The sequence below is a fragment of the Cherax quadricarinatus genome, chromosome 28 (assembly GCF_038502225.1).
Source record: "Cherax quadricarinatus isolate ZL_2023a chromosome 28, ASM3850222v1, whole genome shotgun sequence".
Classification (NCBI taxonomy): Eukaryota; Metazoa; Arthropoda; class Malacostraca; order Decapoda; family Parastacidae; genus Cherax; species Cherax quadricarinatus.
In genome coordinates, this window is record NC_091319.1 from 39,861,405 (window position 1) to 39,875,397 (window position 13,993).

At 44.1% G+C, this 13,993-nt stretch overlaps 1 protein-coding gene across 2 annotated transcripts in view; it reads left to right on the forward strand.

Moving 5' to 3' along the window:
- The window catches only part of LOC128693117 (adhesion G protein-coupled receptor L3), a 305,787-nt gene that overhangs the window by 92,200 nt on the left and 199,594 nt on the right, over nt 1-13,993 (forward strand). For both annotated transcript variants that reach the window (XM_070089532.1, XM_070089533.1), the window contains exon 12: nt 6,447-6,645. In XM_070089532.1, coding sequence (XP_069945633.1) covers nt 6,447-6,645 — 199 coding nt within the window. The remainder of the gene's footprint in view (nt 1-6,446; nt 6,646-13,993) is intronic.

A 13,993-nucleotide genomic window follows, 5' to 3' on the forward strand; every position in this document is an offset into this window, starting at 1 on the left:
GGAATAGGGTGGGAAAAACCAAACTACAAAAGAGGGAACTACTCAGGCATGAGGAACTTCCTTCAAGACATTCAGTGAGAGAGGGAACTGACAGGAAAACCAGTACAAGAAATGATGGACTATGTGGCAACAGAATGCAAGGAGGCAGAGGAGAGGTTTGTTCCCAAGGGAAACAGAAATAATGGGAAGAACAGATCGAGTCCTTGGTTCACCCAAAGGTGTAGGGAGGCAAAAACTAGGTGTACTACAGAATGGAAAAGGTACAGAAGACAGAGAACTCAGGAAAATAAAGAGATTAGCCGAAGAGCCAGAAACGAATATGCACAGATAAGAAGGGAGGCTCAGCGACAATATGAAAATGACATAGCATCGAAAGTCAAGACTGACCCGAAGCTGTTGTACAGCCACGTCAGGAGGAAAACAACAGTCAAGGACCAGGTAATCAGACTGAGGAAGGGTGATGGGGAATTCAAAAGAAACGACCGAGAGGTATGTCAGGAGCTCAACAAGAGATTTAAAGAAGTATTTACAGTGGAAACCAGTAGGACTCCAGGAAATCAGAAGAGGGGGTTACACCAGCAAGGGCTGGATGAGGTACATATAACCAAGTAGGAGGTGAAGAAGCTGCTATGCGAACTTGACACCTCAAAGCCGGATGGACCAGACATCTTTCCATGGGTCCTTAAAGAGGGAGCAGAGATTTTGTGTGTGCCATTAACAAAGATCTTCAACACATCATTTGAAACTGGGCAACTCCCCGAGGTAAGGAAGATGGCAAATGTAGTCCCAATTTTTAAAAAGGGAGACAGACATGAGGCACTAAACTACAGACCTGTATCACTAACGTGTATAGTATGCAAGGTCATGGAGATCATCAGTAGGAGAGTGGTGGAGCACCTGGAAAGAATCAAGTGCATAATTGACAACCAGCACAGTTTCAGGGAAGGAAAATCCTGTGTCACAAACCTACTAGAGTTTTATGACAAGGTGACAGAAGTAAGATAAGAGAGAGAAGGGTGGATCGACTGCATTTGTTTGGACTGCAAGAAGGCCTTTGACACAGTTCCTCACAAGAGGTTACTGCAAAAGCTAGACGATCAGGCACACATAACGGGAAAGGCACTGCAATGGATCAGAGAATACCTGACAGGGAGGCAACAACGAGTCATGGTACGTGACGAGGTGTCAGAGTAGGCGCCTGTGACAAGCGGGGCTCCACAGGGGTCAGTCCTAGGACCTGTGCTGTTCTTGGATTATGTGAATGACATAATGGAAGGGATAGACTCAGAAGTGTCCTTGTTTGCAGATGATGTGAAGTTAATGAGAAGAATCAAATCGGATGAGGATCAGGCAGGACTACAAAGAGACCTGGACAGGCTACAAGCCTGGTCCAGCAACTAGCTCCTTGAGTTCAACCCTGCCAAATGCAAAGTCGTGAAGATTGGGGAAGGGCAAAGAAGACCGCAGACACAATATAGTTTAGATGGCCAAAGACTGCAAACCTCAATCAAGGAAAAAGATTTGGGGGTGAGTATAACACCGAGCATATCTCCTGAGGCGCACATCAATCAGATAACTGCTGCAGCATACGGGCGCCTGGCAAACCTATGGATAGCGTTCCGATACCTCAGTAAGGATTCGTTCAAGACTCTGTATACCATTTACGTCAGGCCCATACTGGAGTATGCAGCACCAGTTTGGAATCCACACCTGGTCAAGCACGTCAAGAAATTAGAGAAAGTGCAAAGGTTTGCAACAAGACTAGTCCCAGAGCTACGGGGATTGTCCTATGAAGAAAGGTTGAGTGAAATCGGCCTGACGACACTGGAGGACAGGAGGGTCAGGGGAGACATGATAATGGCATATAAAATACTGCACGGAATAGACAAGGTGGACGAAGACGGAATGTTCCAGAGATGGGACACAGACACAAGAGGTCACAATTGGAAGTTGAAGACTCAGATGAATCAAAGGGATGTTAGGAAGTATTTCTTCAGTCATAGAGTAGTCAGGCCGTGGAATAGCCTAGAAAGTGACGTAGTGGAGACGGGAACCATACATAGTTTTAAGGCTAGGTATGATAAAGCTAATGGGGCAGGGAGAGAGAGGACCTAGTAGCAATCAGCGAAGAGGTGGGGCCAGGAGTTATGAATCGACCCCTCCAACCACAAATAGGTGAGTACAAATAGATGAGTACAGAAGGTGAGGTCTAGTGTTACAGAATTGAATGTAATCTTAAACACACAAAACAGTGCACAGTGGGAACCAAGCGATCGAGTACGTATGTAGTACATACGTGGGTAATAAGGACTCGCTTACATAAACACACACACACACACACACACACACACACACACACACACACACACACACACACACACACACACACACACACACACACACACACACTCACACACACACAGGAACAAGCGGTCAGGCACTTGTAAAAGCTGTATTACATACGCACATACACTACATATAAAGTGAAGTGTATATTATAAGTGAAAAGTGATATCATGTGATGAACGCGGGATGTATGAGCATATATGGTTATAAACATCACGGATGAAGGATCTCCAAAATAGTGAAAGAAGGCCTAAGTACGATGACTACGTCATCAGCATCTGGCAACTTGTCACCGCACCGTGCAGAGCAAGTACTCACTCGCCTATTGTGATTTGCATGTTGCATCCTGGCGTCTGGCCTTGCATCACTGTTACATACTGGTCACCCACTCCTGCAAGCTATTACCAGAATTAGTGTAGAAATAGCATAGTTAAAGTGAAGATAGTGTTGAGGAGAGTGTGAGGAGGACAGCAGACTAGCGAGGGGTAACGTAGGGGTGAGCCAGTGTTTCTACCGGTACTTATTAGCAGTAAGAATACTTAGGAAGCTAGGAAGTCCTCTCTCAATGTGAACAAGGAATAGGATAATAACCAGCAATAATTGATACTTAAATCCAGAAAGGGCAATAAGTGGAGAGAGTAGCACTACTTGGAAAGATAGCTGAGACTAAATTTGAGCCTACACGACAGAGAGGTATAAAGGATCTTTCAACCACACCACCTACCCCCCACTAACCATCCCTCCCTCACACACACACACACACACACACACAAGGGTAGACACTCATAGAAGCTTTAGACCCTAGTATCAAGTTCCGCATTTTATAAACCAAAATTACTGGTATGTATTAGCAGTATCTCCACTTCATACCTCCCCCACACACACGAACACACACATATACACACATACACATCATTTGAAACTGGGCAACTCCCTGAGGTATGGAAGATGGCAAATGTAGTCCCAATTTTTAAAAAGGGAGACAGACATGAGGCACTAAACTACAGACCTGTATCACTAACGTGTATAGTATGCAAGGTCATGGAGAAGATCATCAGGAGGAGAGTGGTGGAGCACCTGGAAAGAAACAAGTGTATAATTGACAACCAGCATGGTTTCAGGGAAGGAAAATCCTGTGTCACAAACCTACTAGAGTTTTATGACAAGGTGACAGAAGTAAGACAAGAGAGAGAGGGGTGGATCGACTGCATTTTTTTGGACTGCAAAAAGGCCTTCGACACAGTTCCTCACAAGAGGTTACTGAAAAAGCTAGAAGATCAGGCACACATAACAGGAAAGGCACTGCAATGGATCAGAGAATACCTGACAGGGAGGCAACAACGAGTCATGGTACGTGACGAGGTGTCAGAGTGGGCGCTTGTGACAAGCGGGGTTCCACAGGGGTCAGTCCTAGGACCTGTGCTGTTCTTGGTATATGTGAACGACATAATGGAAGGGATAGACTCAGAAGTGTCCTTGTTTGCAGATGATGTGAAGTTAATGAGAAGAATCAAATCGGATGAGGATCAGGCAGGACTACAAAGAGACCTGGACAGGCTACAAGCCTGGTCCAGAAACTGGCTCCTTGAGTTTAACCCTGCCAAATGCAAAGTCATGAAGATTGGGGAAGGGCAAAGAAGACCGCAGACACAATATAGTTTAGATGGCCAAAGACTGCAAACCTCACTCAAGGAAAAAGATCTGGGGGTGAGTATAACACCGAGCATATCTCCTGAGGCGCACATAAATCAGATAACTGCTGCAGCATACGGGCGCCTGGCAAACCTACGGATAGCGTTCCGATACCTCAATAAGGAGTCGTTCAAGACACTGTATACCATTTACGTCAGGCCCATACTGGAGTATGCAGCACCAGTTTGGAAACCACACCTAGTCAAGCACGTCAAGAAATTAGAGAAAGTGCAAAGGTTTGCAACAAGACTAGTCCCAGAGCTACGGGGATTGTCGTACGAAGAAAGGTTGAGGGAAATCGGCCTGACGACACTGGAGGCCAGGAGGGTCAGGGGAGACATGATAACGACATATAAAATACTGCGCAGAATAGACACGGTGGACAAAGACAGGATGTTCCAGAGATGGGACACATACACAAGAGGTCACAATTGGAAGTTGAAGACTCAGATGAATCAAAGGGATGTTAGGAAGTATTTCTTCAGTCATAGAGTAGTCAAGTCGTGGAATAGTCTAGAAAGTGAAGTAGTGGAGGCAGGAACCATACATAGTTTTAAGGCGAGGTATGATAAAGCTCATGGAGCAGGGAGAGAGAGGACCTAGTAGCAATCAGTGAAGAGGCGGGGCCAGGAGCTATGACTCGACCCCTGCAACCACAAATAGATGAGTGAGTAAATAGGTGAGTACACACACACACACACACACACACACCTGCACTAGGACAATATGGTAACTAACTAGGCGAATACACACACACACACACACACACACACACACACACACACACACACACACACACACACACACACACACACACACACGCATGCACACACACACACATACACAAGCACATATACACTTGACACAAACACGTACCCCCCTCCCCTAACCACCTCTCGCCCTTCCCTAACCACCTCACCTTAGCCACCTACCCCTCCCCAAACCATCTAACCCCTCCCCCATACCATCTAACCCCCTCCACCTAACTACCTCCCCCCTCCAATAACCACCCTCCCCCTCCCCTATAACCATCCATCCCCTCTCTCTCTCAAGCACGTACTCCCCCTTCCCCTAACCACCTCTCCCCCCTTCCCTAACCACCTCACCCTAGCCACCTACCCCTCCACCAAACCATCTAACCCCTCCCCCAAACCATCTAACCCCCTCCCCAACTACCTCTCCCCCTCCAATAACCATCCTCCCCCTCTGCATAACATCCATCCCCTCTCCCCCAACCATCTATTCCCCTCTGCCCTAACCACCCCTCCCCCTTCCTTCTGTGGAGCAACGGGGGAACCTAGAACTAGGATGAGAACAAGGGGCTCGAAGGACGAATCTGGGGGGGAGTACTGGGAAGCAGAGCTCAAAAAAAGGGAGGAAGACTGGGGAAGGAGACTAGAAGAGCTGGCAAGGAAGATGGAAGAGAGGTTAGAAGCAGGAGGTGGAAGCAACATGCCATAACAGCAGAAAACAAGATAAAGAGATTAGAAGAGGAGCTGAGACATCTGAAACAGAATAAAGACAAAGATATAACAGGAGTAGCATCGGCAATGGCTACATCAGACACAGACAACAGGTCTGAAGGGAACATGGAAACTAAACTGTATGCAGAGGTCCTGCCAAACCCACATGGGGCCAAAACGAAGACAGGGAGCACAGTAGGACAAAATGTGAGGTTGGAAGACATTGAAGGAACTAGGACATGTGCAGGGACCTTACCAGACACCTGTGGGGGCCATGAACAGGTGAGCAGGAAGGAGAAACCAAGGAGCATAGGGGCCATAGCTAGGGAAGGGACTGAAGGAAGGAACACTCCACGGGAAGGAACTAAAACACATCAGAGGATGCAATGGGAGTCACAGTGGGAGGTGGAAAGGGGGAGATCAGTGTTTATCTATGGGCTAGACGAAGCTAAAGGGGAAACTTAGGAGGAAAGAAAGCAGGAGGAGAAAATGAAGGTTACTAAGAACAGGTGAAAGAGGATTTCCCATTGCCATACCAAACTTCTGAGTGTAAAATTTATCATTAAATACAAATTTTGCATCAACAATGCAAAGTTTAATAAGTTTAATGATAGTAGGAACTGGCAATGGTAAATCATAGTTAACGAGTTCGTCAGATAAGAAACTTAATAAATCATCAACAGGAACTTTCGTAAACAAGGAAGTAACATCAAAACTAACCATGTTAAAATCATTTAAGTCAGTCAAGGAGCTTAATTTATGAACTAAATCTATGTTGTTAACATTAAAATTAAAAGCTTCACTAACAATAGGGCTCAAAATGTCGGCAAGCCATTTTGGATAATTTAAATGAAACTGATCCTATGGAGCTAATAATTGGTCTGACTGGATTTCCTGGTTTTCCAGACAAACCAATTAGAAATATGCATATTTCTAACTTTGCAGATAAGAGAGCTCAGTGTACAAGGTGTCCAGATCAATGTGTGAAATGTCCTCGGGGCGTCCATTACACTACCGACCAAAATGACTGGCCTGTTCAAGACTATCTTGACGATGGTGTCCTCGGTAATACTTCTCAACTTGAGTGCCTGGTCTCCGGTTACATCTCCTGGACATGTACTGAGACTGGCCGCTGGGAAGTCAGGTAAACTTTCGACCTGTACTCTTTGCTTCTGTTAACACTTAAGAAAAAAATAATGGACATCAATCTTTGAGATCGTTGAGAGAATATCTCACAATTACGTTGTTTGTTTGGCTGCAATTTGAACTAGAAGTTTGTACCTTGGGAGTTAGCGGCCTGTAGTGATAATATTTTAAGAAATTGTGGAATGGGCGAGGTTTGAACACATTGTGAGTGCATCCTAAACCTCACAGGCCAGTGCATTAACCACTGGGCCTGTATTTATGGTCACAGTAGTGGCCCATGCTAACCTCCTATGGCATAGAGAAATATATCCAGTTGAATGACTCCAGTGGTTAACGCACTGGTGTGCGAGCTTTAGAAGCCCCACCCATTCCCTGATTTGCTTGCAATCATGTTCCTACTATTGTGCGAGTAATACTGCTAATAACTAGATGTGAAAGTTGGCAGAATGACATCAGATAGACTGAAATACAACTTTTAAACAACAGTTCAGGTGTGTCATAATGAAGACTAAGCGAACCACAATGTTTGTAACGAGGACACAAATGCCACAAAGTTAACAAATGGTAGCGAAAAATACACATCTGCAGACAAACTTTTCCAAAGCTTTTTAAGGTGAATTTCAAGATGGAACCACTGAGAAATGAGAACACTGATAGGTGGAAGCAATGAGAGATTAGAACACAGATGTCAGTGTCAGTGGAACGCCTTCCATCTGAACAAAAAACTAATGGAAAAAAATATATAAAGAAACCACTCTAGGAAAAATAAGAATAATGACTTGAGGATTTTACTTAAAATTTAAATATAATAAAAATGGCCTCTGGTTCTGGTGCTGTAGCTGGGCAGGAGTAGGTAAGGCCCTGGACAGATCTCTGATGTTAAAAATGTAGGTTATCCTGGGCGGATGGTAACAGACCTATGTTCTGGAATCTCCTCTACCACTTGGCCGGTAGTAATCGAATAATGTTAATAAGTCCAATTAACATATGTCTTGCTCCTTTATCTGGCGTCTATCCTGGATGACCACGCCAGGAACAGAGCTGGTAATAAAAAAAAATAAACTGGTTACCAATGGTTATGATAATATAACATTTAAGAATGAAAAGGAGTGGTAAATGCCAAAATCATTACTGGTAACCAGCAAACAAAAGAAAGCACGAACAATAATACTCCTGGTAGACCACCTTACCTGATCAGGGGAAGAGTGGAGGTGAAATGACTCTCCAAACTTCAACCCAAACCAGGTATGGTCAATACTACCAGGAGTAGAAATTGAAACAAATCAGAACCAGGAATTAGAGTTTCGCCCCAGCCCGCTAGAGGGGGGGGGGTGCGACGTAATTCGCTAATGGCTCCTGGTTGCCTGAACAACCCTTACCCCACTTACACCCACTTTTCCCTCACAGTCAGCATAGTTGCTGATCCCTTGTATATGTTGTGTAGCATAGCCAAGTACATAGTACCATCCATATGTATTATATAGATGACCCCTTGCTAAACTTAGCGGCTAACATGTGATGTCACACAGTGCTTCTTGTGGGCGGGAGTCACCCTGTCCCTCTCTCAGTTTACAGATAGACCTACAGGTTACAACAGGCAAGGCTGGGCTCCCCTCACAACTTTGCTAATATAAGTGTATACAACCCAACAAGTGTGTTTATCTCCAACCATCATATCCCCATGGAACTCTCTCAACAAATGGTGGCAATGGTGGTCACGTAAATCTGATATTTATGCAGATGTATGGAGATTAACTTATACCAGCCAATGGACATCGTGTGTTTTCGGCATGGCGGCCTAGCTAGCCAAGCTACCCCGAGCAAGCACTCACCAGCCACTCTGCACTGCTTCCTGGTTAGTCTTCGTGCTTTCTCTGCTTTTATGATTTACTTCCAAGGGGTTGATGTGGGTTTGCAAATTAAGGCAAGCCAGTCTTTGGGGAGAGACAAACTCTAAGCCACCCAACCTGCTCCAGACCTAACCTTGCCTGCTAAGCCAGCTTCCCACCCTGCTGTGCTCATCGTTACAAGATCTCTAAGTCAACCATTGTTCTCCATCATCCTGCAAGTAATGGTTTGGCCAAATGAACCAGTAAGTAAGTTCTTGATGTCTTGAGAGCCACTATCAATCCCAATAGTGAAACTTGGTATGAAGTCATACTGATGTTCAGTGTGCTCTAAATTCTGCTTACAATGCTTCGATAGGTGACACTCCACATTATGCATTGTATGGTGTAGACAAGCGTTTGCCTCATGAGTTGTTATATTCTGCACCGAAACCCAATTACAACCCTGATGATTTCATAGCCACTCATACCAGTCTAGATCAAAGTGTTTTCAGAAGAGTCCAAGAAGCGTTTCATAAGTCAGCAGCAGAATTTACAAGAGTAATAGCCGTACTAAGCCAATCAAGGTTAAAGTGGGTTCGAGAGTAATGCTGACTAACTTCAACGAAACATCCGCAATGCCTAAGCTCGATCAAAAGTTTGTTGATTCTTATCGAGTAGTTGAACATATCAATGGCAAATAAGTATAAAGATAGAGAAATTAGTACTGGATAGTATAAGGAATCGCATTTGGATCATATTAAGTTAGTATGCCATGTTGATGATGATATTTCTACCCAGACTAATGTGAGAGATGCTGATAATCCTCCTGACTCTGTACCCTCTACCTCTAACACTCAGTCAGATGATCAACCTGTATGTCATTATTCCCTGCATGCATGACAAGTAATGAGAAACCCCCAAGTATCTTTTGTAGATACTCATTCAGATCTCCCTCAATCAAGGCATGTGTTCGCAATTGCAAAAGACTTTGATCCTCCCAGAAATGATAACCATTCTGCATATGTAAATCTTACCCTCACAGAGTTGGGTTTAAATGTACATAGCCTGTATAATTAGATAATCAAGTTGAATGAAGTTGTCAACTGTGTGTTTTGTTACTAGCTGATCAGTTTTCAAAAATAACAATTATTTTTGTGTTCACATTCCCTCCGAATTCTGAGATTTAGCAGTAATGACCTGTGCGCACCAGGTCTGCCTTTGCTGTTAATTAAATTCCCCTTTGTAAATATATATTCTTCCTCAGAATCCGTAGAGTGCATGAAAACAGATCGATCGATCAATTCTATCTTACATTATACTATGATTTTTCCCTTTAATTCATAATGCATTAGGTAAATCACTATCCATTAATATAATATCCATTCCAATGTTATCTGTTCAACTGAGTATATCCCATAACCATTTCTTTGATTGTTTCTAAGTTACATATATCTTTGCTATTGTAGAGAAACAGCCCAGAGCCACCTGCTGAGCTGTCAGCATAGTTGCTGATCCCCTGTATATGTTGTTTACCATAGCTGAGTATCACAGTTAGTACCATCCATATGTATTATATAGACAACCCCTTGATAGACTTCGTGGCTAACATGTGGCATCACACATTGCTGCTTGTGGGCGGGAGTCACCCTGTCCCTCTCTCAGTTCATGGATAGACCTACAGGCTACAACAGGCTAGGCTGGGCTCCCCTCACAACTTTGCTAATATAAGTATATACAACCCAACATGTGTTTATCTCCAACTATCATATCTCCATGGAACCCTCCTAACAGAGAGGCCTATCATCTTTTCCCCAAGTCTTGTTTACAGAAGATGAGTTAAGGTGCAAGACAGTGTTTAGATATTCCTGTTTTTAAGGAAGGCTTTCCACAGGTGGAGCCTCGCAGGAAATTTCTTTCCTGTTATTGCCCTTGTTTCTAACATGGTCTAGACTTTACTAACATAACTTGTCAAATCTGTCTCATTTAAATTCTCTGTGATCCAAAATTTTAAAGTATTTAATGACAGCAAATAATTATCTTCTAAAACTCATCTTTTACTGCCTCAGCATAGGTTTTGGGTTCCAACAGATTGTAAGCACTGACTTGAAGAATCTGACACATGCACAACATGTGGGTATTTTTATTTTTTTTATATTTTTATTTAGAAACAGAGTATACATTATACGTGTTGTGATACATAATGACCTAACAAGAAAAAGTAAGCAACAATATAAGAAAACCTAGAACTAAACAGAGGACAACCTACACCTGAACATCCCTCATCCAAAAAATAGCAACAACACAAAACTGGTTCTCTTATTCATATCTTGTATAAAAACTTTATATACTAAACATTAATTATACACTAATGCCTTTTACTCACAATTGTGTTGTATAGTAACATTTTATGTACATAGACATTCGAAAACTAAAATCCCAATAAAATTTTTCAATGAGACTAATAGCACCCCCGCACCAAATATACCCTAACATACCCTAACAAACACATCTTATGCAATATTGCATACACTAGAATAAATGATAAGTTATAAGAAAAAAACATTCTATGATATATGCCTCCTCTCACCACACACAAGGAACACAGTATGAACAGTTTGAAAAATATCCTCTTAATCCGTATGTGTATATATATTCCTACCTCATTAACCTCCAATCAGAGATGAGCACTTAATAGGGCAACGTTCAATGCCGTCTCCTATAACATAGAACATTCTAAACTGACAAGGTTGACATAAACAGTAAGTACATGATCTTGGTGCACGCAGGCACCTCGCCCTTACTACATTAGTAAAGGAGAATAAGAATCAAACATTAGTCTCTAGGGCAACGAAACAAAAAACCCTGCTTCTTTCACAACACAAAAAATTCTCTGCGCATTAATACCAAAATATCTTCCAATTGGTCCCTCTGTTAAAGTATCGAAGAAGACACCTTGGCAGAACCTTCATAATCGAGTAAAACATACTAATGAAACCTCGACCTCGCTCCCAGAAGCCCCATTTCAATAACCAGACACACCACACACACACAGACCTATGCACACAACACACTCACACACACACACACGCACACACGCACACACATGCACACACACACAAGCACACACATGCACACATGCACACACACACGAGTGCACACACACACACACACACACACACACACACAACAGTTCCCATAAAGGCAGAGTCTTACATCATGTTAAAACATGGATCGGTGAATGAAAATCGATTGACCACTGCCAAAACCCAGAACTATTCACTCAGGAAAGACTCTGTCGATCGACAGAAGCCATACCTTGTGTTCCTGTGCCATGCAACGTCTATAATATCTTTTCATACTGAAACCCCATGTGAACTATGAAGGAATACAAACGTCTAGTCTCGAGGACAACTGGCTTCATCCTCATCTTAGGAACATGATACAAATGTTGTCTCACATACACCACTGTAGCAGCAGCCATCACCACACTTCCTTACTACATTCATCCACAGTTACTCATCACGTGCCTCTGGAAGCCAACCCCTTGCCGTCCTTCCCTGGCAACAACTGTAGCAGTTGTGCGACTGTCAATCCCTGATAACTCTCCGGAAAAAGAGTAACCCACTGTCCCCCATATAAGCTCCTATTCCTACCCACCAACCTGTAAAAACTGCCTGCTAAAACCTTGATTCTGACATTACCCCCCACCTCCCTCATTCCCCAAGAAACATTCAAAAAATCAACCTTTATATACCTTAACGCCCTCGCTACCTCACGAGACACTCCTCCTACATCTAAAAGTAAAGCCCTTAGGACCCCCGTTCCCCCCAGTAACCCAAAAATGCCCCTTAACCACACCTGTACATTTTCCTAAAAAGGACAAAAATACACCACATGGAAGGAATTTTCAACGTCACCACATTGTGCACATGACACCTCACTCACATATCTCACCTGCCTCAACACCTCTTTTGATGCCAATGTACCCATAAGGAATCTGTACACCACTTCACACACCCTTGCAGGAATTCTTAGCTTTCGAAATTCCTCCCGTATTACCTCCCATTCATATGTGGGGAAGACAGCCACCCCTTGTAGCATCTCCAGATGGTACTAAACTCCCACCAGCCTCCCTATGCACAATTGCCGCACATCTCGAACCCTTAACATATACCGCAACATATCTTCACACACTTCCAGGCCCCTCCCACTCCACCAACAACAAACGTCCCTCATCACCTCCCCCACACACCGCCCCCTGACCCCCCCTCTGACATATCGCATCTTGACATAAATTGCCCTCACCCTGGGCCCCAATGCCAACAAACACAATCCCCCATGATGCACCCCAGTCATTACTACGTCACGTGCCAACCACACCCTCCCATAACCCCATATGTACCTTAATGCCCTCCTTTGGATGTCTATTACATCACAATCCCTCAAGGGATATACTGCTGCCACCCCCCAAACCTTACTGTATGCTAACAAATTCACGACCACTGCTCTTTGATGCAATGTAACATGTCTGGCCCGAAGGCCACGTAATCTACCTACCGCCCTGTCCCTAACCACCTCTAAATTAACCCTTCTACTGTCCTGCCTATCTGCTGTGTACCAAATCCCACAAATCTTGATCCGTTCCACGACATTCCATCCAAACCCCTGACCCAATCTCCCGCCTACACAAGTGCCCACCTCTAACAACATCGACTTGCTTTTGTTCACCCTCATTCCCATTACGGCCCCAAAATTCTCGATGACTCTCCCCACCCTTGAAAAATCCACCTTTCCACTAAGTAAGATCGTCGTATCATCAACATAACCCACAACACCCCCTTCATTCCCCTCATCACCCACCCCACACAACTCACGGTCTACAAGCTCATAAAATGGATTCTGTACACAAGCACTAAAACAGTTGTGAAAGTGGGCAACCCTGCTGCAAACCCCTTTCCATACGAATCTCACAACCTAACTGACCGTTCACGTGCACCCGCATCCTCGCCCCCACATACAATGCATCCACCCACCCTACCACCTTGGCTCCAAAACCCAAACCACTCAAGCACTCACACAAAAACACCCTGTCCACACAATCATACGCATTCTCCCAATCCACACCTAGAACCTCCCCCTCCACAGCCCTCTAAGAAATCCCTTATGTGCCTGTGTCCTTCCCGCATACTCCTCCCTGGAATTCCAAACTGACCACAGTGTAAGAGCGATCCCAGAACTGCCTTCATTCTATTCCCTAAAATCTTTGTGAACACCTTAAAGTCTGCACACACTAAGGAAATCGCCCGGAAAGCACTCAGTGCCTGAGCCCCTTCCTTCTTCGGTACTAATACTACTATGCCAGTACATTGTGACTCACCCATTCTCTGCCCATCTAGCATATTGTTCAAAACCCCAACAAAACAATGCCTCATGCACCCCCAATGAGCCCTATAAAAATCGATAGGCAAACCATCAATCCCTGGCGCCTTGCCTGTGCTCATGCCGAAGACAGCATCC